Raw genomic sequence first — 17,191 nt, forward strand, 5'->3', positions numbered from 1 at the left:
CTGATCAAAGATACAATAAATCTTGGGCCAGTATCTTGAATGGCTTTAAAGAGTGTGCAACCGGCTTTGAACAAGGCTCGTTGCTCCACTGGGAGCCAGTGGAGGTCTCTAAGCAGAGGAGTGATATGGCATCGCCTGTCCTTAAGAAAGATGATTCCAGCCACTTGATTCTGAATCATCTGCAAGCGATGTCTCTGGAATTGTGGGAGTCCAATGTAGAGGACATTCCCATAATCAATTTTAGAAAGGATTAGGGCTATGGTGATTTGGATGATGGCCTCCTTGCTGAAAAAATGTCTGATTTTGCACAATTTGCGCAGTTGGACAAAACATGCCGATGTCACTGAGCCAATTTGGGTGCTCATAGAGAGGTAAGCATCAATATGAAGACCTGGGCTTTTTATAATGGATTTCGGGGTGGGTGCCTCACCTAAATCAGGGGGCCAGTAAATGGGGGGCGTGGCTAACCGAGCAGCGAGATGGCCGCTCTTTGAGCGAGCTCCGCCGGCTGCACACGAATTAATCCTTTAACATCCTTGAAAGCGCTACCGAGGGGACCGGCGTCTGAGTGACGGTGCTGCAGCAGTCAGGGGACACGATCGGCTGCATCCTTGCCGCTCGAGGTGGGCTGCGCGACGAGATCTGGCGGCCGCGGGTGGCGCCGGCCCGTACACTGGAGCCTGCCTGCTGCCGTGGAGCCCGAGGCGGAGGCGACATTTCACCGGACCCCGGGGATTGCTGGGCCAACGCAGGTCGGCGGAGAGGAAACTACTCTGGCGCCTTCGGCGTGGGGCCGGGAGCTGCTGGCGGCCGCTGCGCAGAGACACTTGTGGACGGCGGAAGGGAGCGGAGCGTCCATCAGACTGAGGTAACGGCTCGGGGGACGGCCGGGGCTGAGGCAGAAGCGCGACGCCGCCATTTTGTGGTGCGGCCGGGTCACTGGGTGAGAGGCTGCGGACCCGTGGCGCACCAAAGACTACACTGTGCGTGCCCCTTGCTTGGCGTACCCCTGTGCCCCTGAAGGTCGCCGTTAGGTGAGAAGGTGGCGATTTTGCCCTGGTGGTGGGCGCTCCGCTCCCGGGCACAGAAACACTCTGGTAAACTCAGTCCAATCCTGCTAGAGCCAGTCCCACGCTCTGCCCTCTACTTGGTGATCGCGAAAGGGGCTTGAAAGAGTTGCTGAGAGGCACTGGGCAGCCCACTGTGTTTAGGGGCTGCTAACCCCACGGTTCTCTCTTGCGACAACACGTGAAGTGCCTGCCAGTCCTGCAAGGTGGCCTGCACGGCGCACTGGTGAGTGCACCACACCACATCCTGCACACCACATCCCACGCATGTCAAAGATGGGGGGCACGAAGGATGCGAAACAGCCCAAACTAACGTTTGACCAGAAGCAGAGGGCCAGGCAACAAACAGCGGACACGGGAGCTGCATCATCTCCCCCCAAAAGCCCTGCAGCTGAGATTGATTTTGGCGCTTTAATGCTGGAGGTCAGATCTAGCTTGAAGAGTATCGACGCTAAGCTGGATGCAATGGCCACACAGCTAGAGGCGGTCAAGTCCAAAGTGGACGTACACGAGACGAGGCTAGACTGCCTAGAGAACAGACATACCGAATGTTCCGAGTTTCAGCAGCAAGCTAAAAAACACATCACCAACATTGAGCGCGAACTGGAGTCCATGCGTGCCAAGGCGGACGACTTAGAAGCGCGCTCCAGGAGGTCCAACGTCAGAATTACGGGCATTCCGGAGACGGACAACACCGGGAAGATGGAGGTCTTTGTAACTGATCTTCTACATGAGCTGTTTGACCCGGACCTGTCCCAGGTATTCACGGTGGAGAGGGCGCACAGGACACTGGGCAAGAAACCACCACCAGGCGCCACCCCTCGCCCTATATTGGCCAAGCTGCTCAATTTTCAGGACAGAGACCGCATCCTACAGTTGGCCCGTGAAAAAGGCAAGATCATCCATAAAGGGAATCATATCTCGTTTTACCCTGATTTCACCCCCCTCGTCCAGGCCGCCAGAAAAGAGTTCATACCTGCGAAGAAACTCCTGATGCAGGCCGGAGTCCAATACTCCTTGTTATACCCGGCCAAATTGAAAATTTTTCATGAACACACTGCCCACTTCTTCACTGACGCTAAATCGGCCTTGAAGTTTGCCAAACATATCGGTGGCCCCGGCGCCAGACGCAAATCGCCGAGGTTGGAGGAGGACGCGGCCCACATGAGTGACAATGATTGAGGGAATGAGGATGATGGGGCCTGTGCTGTCCCTTTCCACTACAGCTGACATTTGCTGGATTGTTCGGCTCTCTCGAGACGCAGAACGGAGGACACTGCTGGGAATGTTGGAGCTGGCCTACTCATGCTGGAACGGTCTTGGTTGTTGACTGTGTCACAGGTCTGAGGGGTCTTGGACGGAACACTAATCCATTACTGCTTGGTCCGTGACGCCGGGCACCCCTCGGGTGTCGCGGATATCATTCAGTGTGCAGCCACCCTGTGCATTCAGGGGTGTCAGCTAGGAGCACCTCGCCCCCATGGGGTATCTCCTGTTGTTTTTGTTCTCAGTTCACTTACGTGTGATTCGGAGCACGAATGGGATTTTAGCGCAACCTGATTGGGGGGTTGGCGTGGGTGGGGGGTTAGGGGGGCTGTTGGGAGTTTGGTTACCGGTGCTGGAGAAGTACGTTGCAATCTATTTTCTCACAACTGTGCTGCGCGGAGGTGAGCGACGATCTAGTCCTGGTTGTGTGATGGAGGGGGGCGGGGCGGAGGCTTGGTCACCCTGGATACGCCACAGGTATGGGGGGAGTTAAACTGTGGACTTGGAACATTCGGGGCCTTGGGGACTATAAAAAAGCCAAATTGATGCATAATATGTTGATCAGACACAATGTGGACATTTGTTTGTTGCAGGAATCTCACATCAACTCGACCCCATCGTCCAGGCTGAAACATCACAGGTGGTCGCATATCTATTCTGCTATATACTCTAACTATGCCAGGGGGGTGGCTGTCCTCATACGGAAAGGGTTGGATTGGAGAGAACATAATTGTGTACTAGATAAAGAGGGTCGTTATGTGCTTGTGCATGGTTCATTGCAGGGTAGATCGCTGGTTCTGGCTGCTATATATGGCCCAAATGTGGACGATCCTGATTTCTTTCGCAATGTTTGGGCGCAAATTGTGTTGCTAGATTGTACCCTGATTGTGTTGGGGGGGGATTTCAATGTGGTGTTGGACGATGATTGGGACAGGAGGGGTGCGAGTAGACCTACGCATGCTAAAGCGAGGCAGGCGTTGCTTGATGTGATGGAGGAGGGGAGACTGTCTGATGTGTGGAGACTTCGGCACCCTGGGGAGAGAACGGGGACCTGTATCACATGTCACCATGATGCTTGGTCCCGCCTGGACTTTTGGCTGCTGTCTCCTGAGGTAGCTACATGGGTGGGGGAGGTGGATATTCAGGCTAGGTCACTGTCGGACCACGCCCCCTGCATGCTAGAGCTGCGGATACCCAATGTGGCCCCTAGGGCATTTTCATGGCGTCTGCCACCTCACGCCCTCTCAGATCAGGTGTTCACTGAGGAAATCAGGGAAGACATTGTCAAGTACTTTGCCGAAAACGAGGGTTCGGCCTCCTCTGAAGCCGTAGTGTGGGACGCTTTTAAAGCGGTAATACGGGGCCAATGTATAGCTCGGCAGACAGGGGTACTACATACCATACGTCGGACACTGGCCCAGCTAGAACGAGAACTTAAAGATCTAGACCTGGCCTTCTGCCGAGACCCGACGTTGGATCTGGCAGGCAGTCTTAAGGCCAAACTGCTGGACTTCAACGAGGAGGCGCAGAGGGAGGTGAAGTTCCTAGGGAAACATGCCGAAGCCCGCAGATATGGGGAGGGTGATAGACCGAGTAGGACACTAGCTAGATTGATTGCTCCCCAGGCGCAGACACACTACATACACACTATCAATAATAGCGAGGGGTCACTGGTCACGGGCCAAGAGGCGGTGCTGAAGGCCTTCGCCGACTTTTATGCTTCCCTTTACACGTCCAAACACTCTGCTGCTCCGACTTCCCTGGACGGTTTTCTTGACTCTATCGCCCTGGTCTGGTTCAATGACAACCATAGGCAGTACATGGACCTGCCAGTCTCGGTCCAAGACATAGCTCAGGTTATCAAGAGCATGCCAGCTAATAAAGCTCCTGGCCCAGATGGCCTGACCACAATGTTTTACAAGACGTATGCTGAAGAACTGGCCCCGAAACTGCACTCAGTATTCGTTGAGGCGCTTGAGCTGAATTCCCTCCCAGACTCCATGCACGAGGCACTAATTGTCACCCTATTAAAACCCGACAAAGACGAATTATACCTTGACTCCTATCGCCCCCTTTCTCTCATAAATGTGGACGCAAAAATATTTGCCAAGATCATTGCAGACAAATTACAGCCGATGCTGCCAATCATCGCTCTCCCGGACCAGTCAGGGTTCATCCCTGGCCGTGCCACCTCGCACAACCTCAGAACGCTTTTCTCCATCCTACATTATCTCCACCCCTCCGTCCAGGCCGCAGTCGTGTTCCTAGACGCGACTAAGGCGTTCGATTCGTTAGAATGGCCGTACCTGTTTCGTGTCTTGGGCAGGATGGGCTTCAGCCGTAACTTTATTACTCTCATCAAACTGCTATATGACAAACCCAGAGCTAGGGTGCGAGTGAATGGCCTGGTGTCCGAGCCCTTTCCCATCTCCAGGGGGACTAGACAGGGGTGCCCACTGTCGCCCCTCCTCTTTGCTATTGCAATGGAGCCACTGGCAGCCAGGATACGCCAACACCACACGGCGAGAGGGATTGGCTTTAGCTCCCGTAGTCTGCTGATCTCTCTCTATGCAGACGACGTCACTCTGTATGTCAACAACCCTGCAGAAAATTTGAATCCACTGCTCCGGGAATTTGTACGTTTCGAGGGTCTGGCGGGTGTGTCTATAAATTGGTCCAAGTCGGTTGCATTCCCTCTAACTGACGAGACAGTTAAACCTCCTTCGGACTACCCCCTGCGTTGGGAGACAGACGCGGTCAAATACTTAGGTGTCTGGATTAGTCGTGACACGCAGGAACTGTGGTCCCTTAACTTCGGCAGAGTGGTCGACTGGCTGGAGCGGAGGGTGGAGGTCTGGAACAAGCTTCCCCTGTCCCTGGTTGCGAGAATTGCACTGGCGAAAATGGTGGTTCTCCCGAAATTCTTATACCTATTCGTTAATCTTCCGCTGCCCATGACTGCATGCTTCCATGCACGAGTCCGCTCCTTACTTTTATCTCTAGTGTGGGCTGGGAGGCAGGCGAGGACCTCTTGGGCCCTGCTTACGCTCCCGTTGCGACAGGGGGGCCTCGGGGCGCCTGACCTAAAGCTATACTCGCTGTGCGCTCAGGCCCAATTTTTGCATTTCTGGGTATTCCCCACCCCCTACCAGCCGCATGTGGCGGTGGAATTGGCCGCGGTCGCCCCGTTGCCGCTTCGGGTGGCGTTGTATGGTAAGGTTTCTCGCCCCTCGAGGGAGGTAGACACCGTTGAGATGATCCGCTGGTCCTGGAAGGAGTTGCGTCAAAGGGCGGGCCTTCCCCTGCTCTATGCGCCGGCTATTCCACTGCGAAGCAATCCGTTGCTGCCCTGCCTTTGCGCTAGGGGTGATACCATCACACTCCAGGGGAGACGGGTGACCACTTTCGCAGACATCTACCCCAATGGGACGTTTGGTGAGTTGGGTGTCCGTGAGGACGGCCAGCCTACCTCGTTCTCGGACGCGCTTCTGTATCACTCTCTCCGGGAGTCGTGCAAGAAGATGTGGCCTCAATTCCCCGAGGAACCTCCACAACTAGATGCCCTCCAGAACTTGCTGTCACGACCCTCCCCCGCGAAACTGGTCTCTAGACTATACAACTGCATGCAGGAGCAGGCCCCGCTCACCGTGCCTATGGCCAAACAAGCTTGGGCCGCTGACCTGGACGGGACCCTGACAGATGACATGTGGGAATACTGCTGCAAGCAACTCACGGCGCTGTCACCGAATTATAGGCTACGACTGGTCCATTTTAAATTCCTGCACCGATACTATCGCACACCAGTACTGCTACATCGCATGGGAATCCGCACTGATGCTTCATGCTGGAAGTGTGGTGGAGCTGACGCGTCCTTCCTCCATGTGGCGTGGAGCTGCCCAAAGCTATATGAGTACTGGTCGAACATCTTTGAGGCTATCAATCACATTTTACACAGGACAGATGTACCCGCTCCGCTTTTAGGGCTCCTGGGATACGTTAAGGACACCGAACCCGGTGACAGGAAACTGCACGCGATGCTGCTACTGTACGCTAAACGCCAGGTGGCGATACACTGGGGCCGTGGCGCCTTGCCTACGTTCGCCGCATGGGTTCGAGACGTTACATATGGTCAGACACAACTCACGGATTACTGGGAAACGATGCCTACCGCATCTAGGCCCAGGGACATCTGGGAACCCTTCCTTCAGTGGACTAGAGAGCGGGCGGGTTCGGACGCCTCTGTGGACTCCCCTGGGGCGGGAGTTTCGGATGACATGGGGTGAAACCTTTGAGCCCTATGTGCACTTGCTGGGATGGATGGATGCATGCTTGGTAGATATGCCTGAGGACTGTGGAATGTTTTACTACTGTCGGATTCCATACCTGCTGCGTGCCAGTCGGGTTTGACATGATGCCCCCCTTCCTGTCCAGGCGCCCCACTGCTCTGTCCGGCCGCGTCCCCTCCCCCCCCCTCCGCCCCCGCCCCATAGCTGCTGCCTTACAGTCCTCCTGCAGCCACCAATGCTGCTTGTTAGCGCCCCTCTATGACTGACGGGTCCTTGTACGCGTGACCCTGCGTATGTGGGTTGTGATGTCTGTTCTTTGAAATAGCTCTGCACCGAAGTTTGTTGTTTCCCTCCGATTGTTGCGGGGGGGTTGGGCGAAAAGGTGGCAGTGGACGATTTAACTATGCATTACCTTTTCCATGAGCGGTGGTCCTGGTACTCGCCGGAGTGGCGGGACGAGACCGCGAGCTTGGGATCTGTTTGCCAGTCCACGACACCCAAAAATGTAAGACCATCCACTTTGCATTGGTTGCACTTTTGTACTCCTCGCCGGGGTCAAAGCTGTGTATCTCTCTGAATTGAAGGGTACTGACCTGGTTTTATGACTCCTAATATGGTACACCTTCTTGGAACACGTTTGTTGACATCGCGGCCTGCCTCCGGGTTGTTGGCGTGACGCAGTGTAACCTCTCTTTACGCAATAAATGTCTTACACCAAAAAAAAAAAAAAAAAAAAAAAAAGGGGGCCAGTAAATATAATAAGTGCATAAATAAATAAATAAATAAATACAAATAGTATATAAATAAATACAAATAAGTACTTACCTGCGAACCGTTAACTTAATTTCCTTCCATAGGAATGCATTGACTGTTTTTCCTTTAAAAAATTTCTGTGTGGAGTTGATTTGTATGAAACATTGAAAAACTGCAAATGTATTAAAAGTGAATTACTTACCTTTTGTCTAAAAATTTCTCAGTGTGATATCTAGGCATATCACACTGATTAGCAAAAGTAATCTAAAAAGTAATGTGCACAGTAATCTGTAAAGTAACTGAAAAGTAATTTCGAACTGTTGACTTACCTGTAATTCTTGCATTTGAAACTCCATTCAACTGTAAAACACTGCATAAGATTTTGCTAAGTATTATTTTACTTACCTGCATCAGGCTTGGCTTGGTTCTAGAAATAAAATAACTAAATAATATTTTGGATACAAACAAATTAGTCTGAGTTCAGTCTTTGAGTGTGTGACATCATTTCTTGCATGAGTGTGTACAACAGATGCTACCCTCTGATAAAGCCTTACTGCTCGCCCACACTACTACAAATAGAGAGTAAGGTGCTATCTACTTTTACCTATGCCTACCTTTGGGGTTCCACTGGACTTTGTGTACACTATACCTCATTTGGTATAGTATAGTATATACAGAGCCAGTTTCCCACATTACTTTATTCCAAATGGTAGTCAATAGAATTGATAATGTTTGCCACTTATCACAAACAACAGTTACACCTAATACTTTGGATGGAAAGATATGTGAAACTACCTGTGCTTCATTTAATTTGTGCCTACATAGAAATATTTTTGTTACAAAAGTCTGGCATCCTGCACAGTAGTAATTTTGAATATTATATCCTTGATGTGTAAGTGCAGTTAAAGAATGGATCTTAATGACTTTTTCTTCTTTGTTATTAAGAACTATATCAACAGTATTCTTTATTCATTTTTAACAAGTCCCCTTCTATTTGGCAAACAGCATTTATATATATAAAAAGAGTTTATACTTACCAGTAAAACATGTAGATTTTTGTGGTAAAGGGATTTTTGTAGCAAAACAAAGTTGCTGTAAATATGCATTTGTTGTTCCTTCATCGTTGCCAAAGCATTTGTTGGTAAAGCAGTCGTGGTTCCATCTTACATCTCTTCTATTGCCAACTTTTAACTCTGGCTGCCAAAACAAAAGCCTAAAATTTCCAATGCCCTGATGCTCTGCCACATCTGCCTTACACCCCCCTACCTTTCTTGGTAGCTGCAGGTAACCTGATCAATGCCTCATTTTTCTCCGCCGAGTGCCTGCCTCCGAAACATGCTCTGATTACCCCTTTCTTGAAAAACATCTGAACCTTGAATTCAAGGCATACTGTTGACCAGTTTACATTTTCCAAAGCTTTATCAAAGTCATGAGAAGGGAGGTGATGACTTCGCTTCAAGACTATGTGGAACTTAATGTCCTTCTTCAATACTAAAAGTTTGAAATGCGCTCCTTAAGTGGCACTGAAATCACCTCTGCTAATAAATAGGGGTGAAGAGCTCCTCCTCTCTCCTTGAAAAAGGACAACAAAACTACCCTCAGAGTCCTGATCTATCAGCAAATTACCACACTGAATTCACATAATTCTTCTGGGGGGGGGGGGGCTTAACCAGGGGGCAAGTATATTAAGACCCAAGCTACAATGGGCCCAACCCTGTACCACCAATTATAGCCAATAAGTTAAGATCATACCATTCCTGCAGTGTATCTCAGGGGGTCAATGTGAAAGGTCCTGCAGTGTCCCTTGAGAATCAATCATTTGTGACTTTTATGTAACATTTAGGCAGCCCTTTGTCTTAGCTCCTTGAGCAGTACAAGGTAAATTTCCAAATGTATGCTAAAGGTATACAATTCCGTCTGGAAAATGGGTCAGAAAACACAAGCAACATCGGCTCTTGCCTTGACCAGGCAATCTAGGCATTAAAGTGCAGGTTTCTGTGAAAAGATGGTGCCAAGGAGATCACAGTAATTGGAAACAGCGAGCCTCTCAATACTATTTGACAAGCCCTCGAGCCTTTGAACCCCTCCCACCATTTTGCCACAATGTTGTAAAAGGTTCTTTGATAACAACCTCTTGTTCGCTTCACAAGTCAATGTTTTGGAAAAGGATGTAAACACACAGTTATCCCGATTTCCTAATACTCCCACTCCTCCAATATGATCTATAGAATCAAACGGAATGAGCCTTCACCCTGAGGCATCTCTACTACTACAATACATTTACTGTCGCCTCTTCAAAAAATACATTTCCAGATTCGAACAACTGCAGAACCAGACAACAAAACCTGTCCTTAACATTTGCATAAAGAAATGCATCAAATGCACTTCAAAATATTTTTGCTCACTCCTGCGGATGAACGTTTCGTTCCTTCCAAATCAGTCTCTCCCTTTCATGTGGGTCAGTTGATCACTCTGCAGACTGTCTAGCCATCGCCTCATCTCACAAAGGAGGTCTACTGCGCGGCTCTCAGATTTTATGCTGAGAAGACCAGAGTGTTTCAGGCCAAAGATCAACTTTTTCTTGGCAATGTGAGCTCCAAGAAGGGCAAGGTGATTCAGAAGTGGACAATTTCTCCTTGGGTTATCCTGTGCATCAAGATCTGCTATGCCATGGCAGAGAATGAACCCCCTGAGTGCATTAGGGCCCATTCCACCAGGGCAAAGGCTTCCTCATCAGTGTTGTCTCAGGGCGTTCCTGTGTTGGATATTTGCCATGCTACAATATCGGTCTCTGTCCACACTTTTAACAGGCATTACTGTTTTGTCTTTAAAGTCCACAGAGATGGCCATTTTGCCACATCAATGTTGCAGGGCTTCTTAGTTAGAACATCTATTCATATCTACTACCTGGGAGGTAACGCTTGGGTTGTGATTAAAAGGCGTGGAATCTGCAGGCAGAAGTACTGATCAGAAGAAGAAGTTACTTACCTTCAATAATGATCTTTGAGGGAGGAGCCAAGATGGCGACCTGAACGGACGTGTGGTCGCTCGGCTCCGCCGGCTCTGGAGACCCGCGCCTACATCCTGACTGCTATCCTGCGGTTTCTTTCGCCTGAAATGTGCGGGACACGGAGCCGATCCTGACGGTGTCTCTTTGGCCTCTCCGCCCGCCCGGAGTCGTATGTTCTGGGCGGATCGTCTCTGCCCTGGGTCTCCGCCCGCTCCTCGGCGCCTGCCGGACCTCGCATGCCCCGAGGCGAATATTCTGCTGCGGCGGCTGCCTACAACACGGGGGTGCTTTCACCCGCCTGCTGCTTGGCCCATACCTGCGTTCACTGCCCTGCCGGGATCACACGGAGCAGCGCCGGCACGAATGTAAGAGGGCTCGCACGGTTTCCTTTGTTTGTGGCCGCCATGATGCCGGTCGGCTTTCTTCATTGCTGTGCTGGCTGCCGGTGAGCTCCTCACGGCCCTGTCCGCCTACCTCACTACCGGCGGTCCTCTGCTTCCACGGCACACTGGAGGGGGTACAGTTTGTTGCAGGGACAACATCCACTTCCCGATCGGGACCTGAGGCCCCCCGTTTCTCCCCCTCCCAGCACCCCGTGGACTGCTGACAAGATGGCGATGCCCGATCACCAGCGCTGTGGAGATGGCACTGTGCTCTCCTCTTGGGGAGGCGAGTGCACCTTTGCGCAGGGGGCCGTATTTGAATTTTCCTCCGTGAGTGAAGAACCACGTGAATCACAGCCGGAATGGACCTACAGGGATGTGATGAAGATCTTGGGTGAGGCACGATCGGAGATGCGGCATACCTACAATGTGCTGATTGAGACACTTGATGCATGTATCCCTGCTAAGAGCCGAGCGCAGGGGGTTCACCCCCGACAGGATCCGGGACTGACTTTGTTGCAGCTTGCCAGCCCATCACTGTCTCCTGTTGCTACTGTGTCGATCGAGAGAACCATTGCTGAGGCTTCTGAAGATTTGTTGCCACCCGTCGAGACTGTTGCCGCAACAATGTCTCCCCTTTGTTCTTTGACTAGCTGCCTGCCTCGTGTACCAGTCTCGCTGCGCTGTTCATTGCTAGCCTGCTCTCCTGCCCTGTCCCCTGCTCCTTCCTTGAACAGTTTCACATCCCCGTTCCGTGACTTTTGTCGCCTGAATGCCTTGGAGGTGCATTTTCATAGGGGACTACTACCTACGGGGGACAGGCGATGCTCCCTCAGCGATGGTGCACCTCCCCCATCCTCGAGGCGGCCATGTTTCTTCGTCGACGCGGACTGCATCAGACTGCCAAGTTGGTTGGGTGACAGAATGAATCCTAGATCGGGCCAGGGCTAGGCGATCCCTTCGCTGCATTAATATACTGGCGGGTGGAGGCTAGGAGAGACTTGATTTGTGAATATGACACTGTGTATTATTTGCTGACTCTCCCCAATGGTTAGATCTCTGGTGAAGTTATCTGTTAATCGATATTGGGGTGAAGAATGTTTAATGTGTCGGCGGTGTCCGAGCGTGTACGATGTGGCCCTCCTCCTCGTCGCTCTTTCATGGGAGCCCAGGGATAGATTTTTCTCCTTGCTCCCTATATCACTGGTGAATTTTTCTTCTTTTCCTTCTTTCCTTTCCCTACTTCTCTTCTCTTCCTAAATTTCGGGTTTTTTGGGGCGACAGACACTCTGCTGGGGGGGGGGGGGGGGGGGGGGGGGGGCAGGCCGTAGCCTCTGCATGTGTGTAGGGTGGGGGGTTATATTTAGTTTTAGTTAAGTTTCTATGGTGCCTATGTATGACCTTCTTTTATGATTTTCCCTTTTTTTTCCGTCCTGAGTCTGCGATAAGGGTTTAGGGGGAGCGGGTAGTACTGTGGGTGGTGCGTAAATGCTAGCTGACTCTCCTGCTGCTGTGTACTGTGCTGCCGATTTGATGAGGGGTTCCTTACTACTGTTGTTACTTTTTGATGCTGCCTGCCCATGTGGTGAAGTAAATGTACGGACTCAGTACTCCTTGGTTCTATTCTTCACTGATTTTTCTTTAGACTAAAAATCTTAAAATCTTAACCTCACTGCTCCTTTCCCTAGCGACAGGATTCTGCTCAGTGTAACTGCTGTTAAGTGACGCTATATTGCCTGCTGGCGCTGGGGGACCGTATAGTTTGCTTCTGTGCATAATAGTATTGTGGCCGGCCTGACGGTTGTAGGCCCGTATTTGTACCATTCTTACTGCACAATAAAGGTTTTCAAAAATTTAAAAAAAAAAAAATAAATAATGATCTTTGATGGATACTTTGTCTACCTGCAGATTCCACACTGGTCCCGCCCACCTCACGCTCTGGGAGTGGTCATGCAACTGCTAATAAAGCCTCAAGTTAGTTTGGTTCACTGGTATTTTGCCAATCTCAACAGTCTCATCTCCGCCTTTGAGGCCAAGGAATAAATGAAGGAGAACGGATGTTGGTATACCAATGTGGAGCCTTACACTGTATACCCAGGGTGGATCCTGGAACTGAGGAACCACGAAGCAGTGCAGGAGAGCTATTTCAACTGTCTGGATCCAGACTGGTGCCGGGAGGTGATTCAAAAGGTGAGGTCTGCTGGTAGATAGAGTATCCACCAGAAAGGTCATTAGTTAAGGTAAGGAACATGTTCTCATGGGCTTACAGTCAATGTCTTTAAAAGTCATATAGATTCCGTCTATTGCTGATGCTCTATCTTTTTTATACGTATTTTCCAAACACAAGATCGGGGAATAATGTACAACTCCTGAATGTAGATATTTGTCCTGTAAAAATACAATTTAACAGAGCTTGGCAACCCTCTTCAGGGTTGCTGTGCCCCCTATCCACCATCTGATTGGAAAACAAAAGGAATTCTGATGGTCAGTCTGCCACAGCCTTACCAGCGATTGCTTGGAATGTGCAGTGGGAAGGATCGGACGCACAAATCTCCTCTGGGAGCCAATGGCTGCTGGGAATGGAGGAGCAGAGAACATAGCAGCTACTAGATTTATTCGAGACACCCAGGAGTTCATTTCTGCATCAGTACTACAGGGAAATAAAAATACCATACAAATTACTAAATGGGAAGTACATGTAAAAGGAACACTGTAAGGGGAAAAAAGTAATAAACAATAACTGCAGGAGGAACAGGAAGGGAGAGCAAACAATGCCATAGACTTAAGACTGTCAATTTCATTAGGTCGACAAAGGAAAAGGCCTACTAAGGAAAGCATAATCACTGTCAAACATCCCTATACCTATAATCAGAGAAGTAGCATTTCCATGTGCAAAGTTCTGCCCCAAAAAAAGCCATCATCACAAACAACAGTGTGCACTAAAATGCATTTTGTATTGTTTTGCCCAAACAAAGATACTGTTTATGTATGACTTGACAGACCAGCTATTGCCGGACATAATGTGATCAACCTAAAAAGAGCTTTCGAGAGTAGCAAAGGGAGGGGTTTGGGCTCCGCCTACATATTGGTAGCCAAGAGTACATGTTTTGACTACCAGAAGTTGTGCTCTTCCACTGAAAAAAGTTCTTCCCCTCAACACAGCTGCGCTTATTGTGTTTATTTTGCCAGCTGCTTGATCCAGCGGTAGTATGGCTGCCTCAGCTTGAACTTTCAGGGGGCACACACGTGGCATTGTAGTGCTGTTAAAGCATCTTAGATAACTAGATACATTTAGAGGTTTGTGTTTCTTTTGCTGCAGATTGTATTGCAGTCCAAGTATCGTCCCCTTACATCATTTAGTCTAGACTTCAGAGTGCAACTAAGTGTTTGAGAGCAATTTGGGATGCCCTCGGCTCCACTAATCTACATGAATTTTTAGGTCTATCCTGACAGTGCAACTGTTGCTTCACCCTACGTGATTAACAAAAAATCTTTCAGAGTACTCCTAAGAGAGGAGCAAGGCTTCACACACGTTGGTTCCCTCGAATACAAATTGGTGCCCTTCCAGTAAAAATGACTCTGCATTGCACTTTTTGGCTTTTACCAAAGCTTATACTAAATACAGCAGGACTGCGTTAGTTATGGTGGAAAGCCAATGATCATGCGTATAGGATTGACCTGGTTACTATAAAATGTTATGATAAAGGCAGTAGGGCTGATATATTTACTGTGAAAAGCATACGTGAAAGTCAATAGTCAAGTGTGTATTTTTATTACCTATCTGTTGTCAAAAGATAGATTTGTTATTGCATGACATCTCACAGATTACCATAGTAGGCAATGGTGTTGGTGTTGGCTGCATTGTGTGATAAAGAGGAGAATAGATGGTCTGCTCTCTGAGAATCCTTGTTAGGCCCTCTTAGGAGAGATAGAATTTTGCTTAGCCAACTATAATTTTGCATAGCTTTCACATTTTATCACTGTGCCTGATGGTTGCTTTGTGGAAAATCTTACTCTCAAAACTGAAGGCATCAGTTAGTTATGGTGACAATCTATTGTCCTGACTGGTTGTGGCCGGGTGAGGACAACGAACGAGGAAGGTGACGATAACCAGGACTGGGGAATTACAAACCCCCCTCTTTCCCCTCTTATTCTTTCCCCGCAGGACGAGTGGAGCTCGCCGTCCCCACCGCTTCAAGATGCATACGGGGATAACCAGGAGGGCCCATTTAACTCTGGAGCATCGGAACAAGGGACTCCTCCCCCTGATGACGTCACGGAGTTCCCAGTGTTCAGGAGGAGGGAAACCCGGAAGTTCGGGGGTTCAAACACGCGAGAAGCAGCTACAGCTGGAGACTCGACTGCGGCGTTCTGCGGAGTGACGTCCCTTGGGGAAAAGAGGGTCCCAGAGAAATTCCCTACCAGCACGAAGGAAGTTCCTGAAATCCCGATGGCAGCCGAAGGAGAGATTCACCGCGACACGACCCGCCACGCTCCAGGAGGTGCGTGGCTAACCAAGATACGGAGACAGTTAGTGGGTTGGATAGGAGAGCGGGAAATACGAACGGTGTAACGACCGAGACCCTCTTTTTATCACCCACCTCCACCTTTTCTCCTTGAGCACTTTTTTTCACATTTTCTTAGCTGTGCGACACGGCGTTTGGTGCTCCCTCACTCCAGACCCTAAAAGTATTCCTATAGTCACACCCTTATACCGGTTCTCCTGTTTTCTTTTCCCCGACGGCACCACAGAGTTTCGTGAGGCCGGACACCAGTGGAGCAAGAAGGAAGACCTGACTGGATCCTGGAAAGGACTAACTCGGGAAGAAAAGAAAACCCAGAGCCCGGTTAATTCTCTTGTGTGGAGAAGGAAACTGTTTTTGAACAAAATAAAACCTTCACTAATCCGTCAAAGCCTTCGTTCAGTTCTTCCCACACCGCAACATTGGTACACTGGGAAACGTTATGTCCAATGCCATAGGTCTGGTCGTCTTATTTAGAAATGTTATGACAACTGCAGCTGGAATTGATTATTGATTAAAAACCACATCTGTTAAAGTCAGTAAACCTTAAAGAGTTGGTTGTTATTACGTTGTTATACAAGTGATATACAGGTATTTTGTTAAATGTAATCTCACAGACTTCCATAGTAGGCAGGGATTTGGACGTTGGCCAGACCCCTGCCAAACTCATAGGGGTTTCACTGGGATGATTCTTGTTGGGCCCAATTGAGAGAGGATGTATATTGTTTTGCAAGCTGTCGTTTTTCTACATATATTGTCCGTTTATAACTGTATGCTTCATGGATGCCAGTTTAGGTGCACTTGAATAGGCAGCTGTTGGGTAAGGTGTAAAGCCAATGCTAATGGGTTCATCGGGAAAGGTCATGCCACATTTCATAGGTTTCATCTGTTTATTATGAAACATTATGATAAAGCCAGTATGCCTGACCTACTAAATGTGAAAAGCATATGCTAAAGACAATAGACTTTTAAGGATGGTCTGTTATTACACTGTTCTAAAGCTTGTGGGCAGGTATTTTGTACATGGAATTTCACAAATTACCCCAGCATGCAAGGGTTGTGGTGTTGGTGATCCACCCGAACAAACCATGTGGATAGAAGACATGCACTACAATAATCCTTATCAGGCAATCTCAGGAGAGATAATATTTTGCTTTGCCAACTGTTATTCTGTGTACATTTGTACTTTTATCACTTTGGGCTGGACGGTTGATTTGAGAAAGGCTTACGCTTAGTACAGAAGGCTTCGAATCCAATGATTAAGGGTATAAGTAGATCGTGTATAATGAACAGTTATGATAAAGGAGGTAGGCCTGGCATACTGATTGTGAAAAGCATATGCTAAATTTAATAGGCATTTAATGGTGCATTACTACTCTGAATTAAAGCCTACTCATGGGGTTTTTGTTATATGGAATCTCACAGATTAGTGAGTAGGAAAGTGTTTCTGTGCTGGTTACCCCTCTGACATATGATGGGTATAGAAGATTTGCACTGTGAGAATCATTGTCAAGCCCTGTTAGGAGAGACAGTATTTGTCTTTGCCAACTGTAATGTTGTATACATTTGCAATGCTGGGACTGGAAGCCTGGGAAAACGTACCCTTAGTACAGTAGACCTGAGCTGCTTATGGTGCCAAACCAAGGATAACAACTACAGACTTGCTTGTTGTGCAGGGACAGGTTATGCCATAGGACTGGCATGTTTATGATGAAAAATTATTACAAAGGCAGTATGCCTGGCTTATTTATTGTGAAAGGCATATGGTAAAGCCAAAAGCCCTCTAACAGTGTATTGTTATCACATTATATTACATGCCATAGAAAGATATTCGATAAAATGAAACTTCAAAGATTACCATAGCAAGCAAGGGATTTGGTGTTGGTCACCCACTCCGACAAAC

At 48.9% G+C, this 17,191-nt stretch overlaps 1 protein-coding gene across 1 annotated transcript in view; it reads right to left on the minus strand.

Annotated features, from left to right (window-relative positions):
* The window catches only part of LOC147679829 (uncharacterized), a 342,930-nt gene that overhangs the window by 45,670 nt on the left and 280,069 nt on the right, over positions 1-17,191 (minus strand). Inside the window, exon 14 of the mRNA XM_086943387.1 lies at positions 13,271-13,415. Within this exon, the coding sequence (XP_086799513.1) occupies positions 13,271-13,415 (145 nt within the window). The remainder of the gene's footprint in view (positions 1-13,270; positions 13,416-17,191) is intronic.

This window comes from Lissotriton vulgaris, chromosome 11 (genome assembly GCF_964263255.1).
Source record: "Lissotriton vulgaris chromosome 11, aLisVul1.2, whole genome shotgun sequence".
Lineage (NCBI taxonomy): Eukaryota > Metazoa > Chordata > Amphibia > Caudata > Salamandridae > Lissotriton > Lissotriton vulgaris.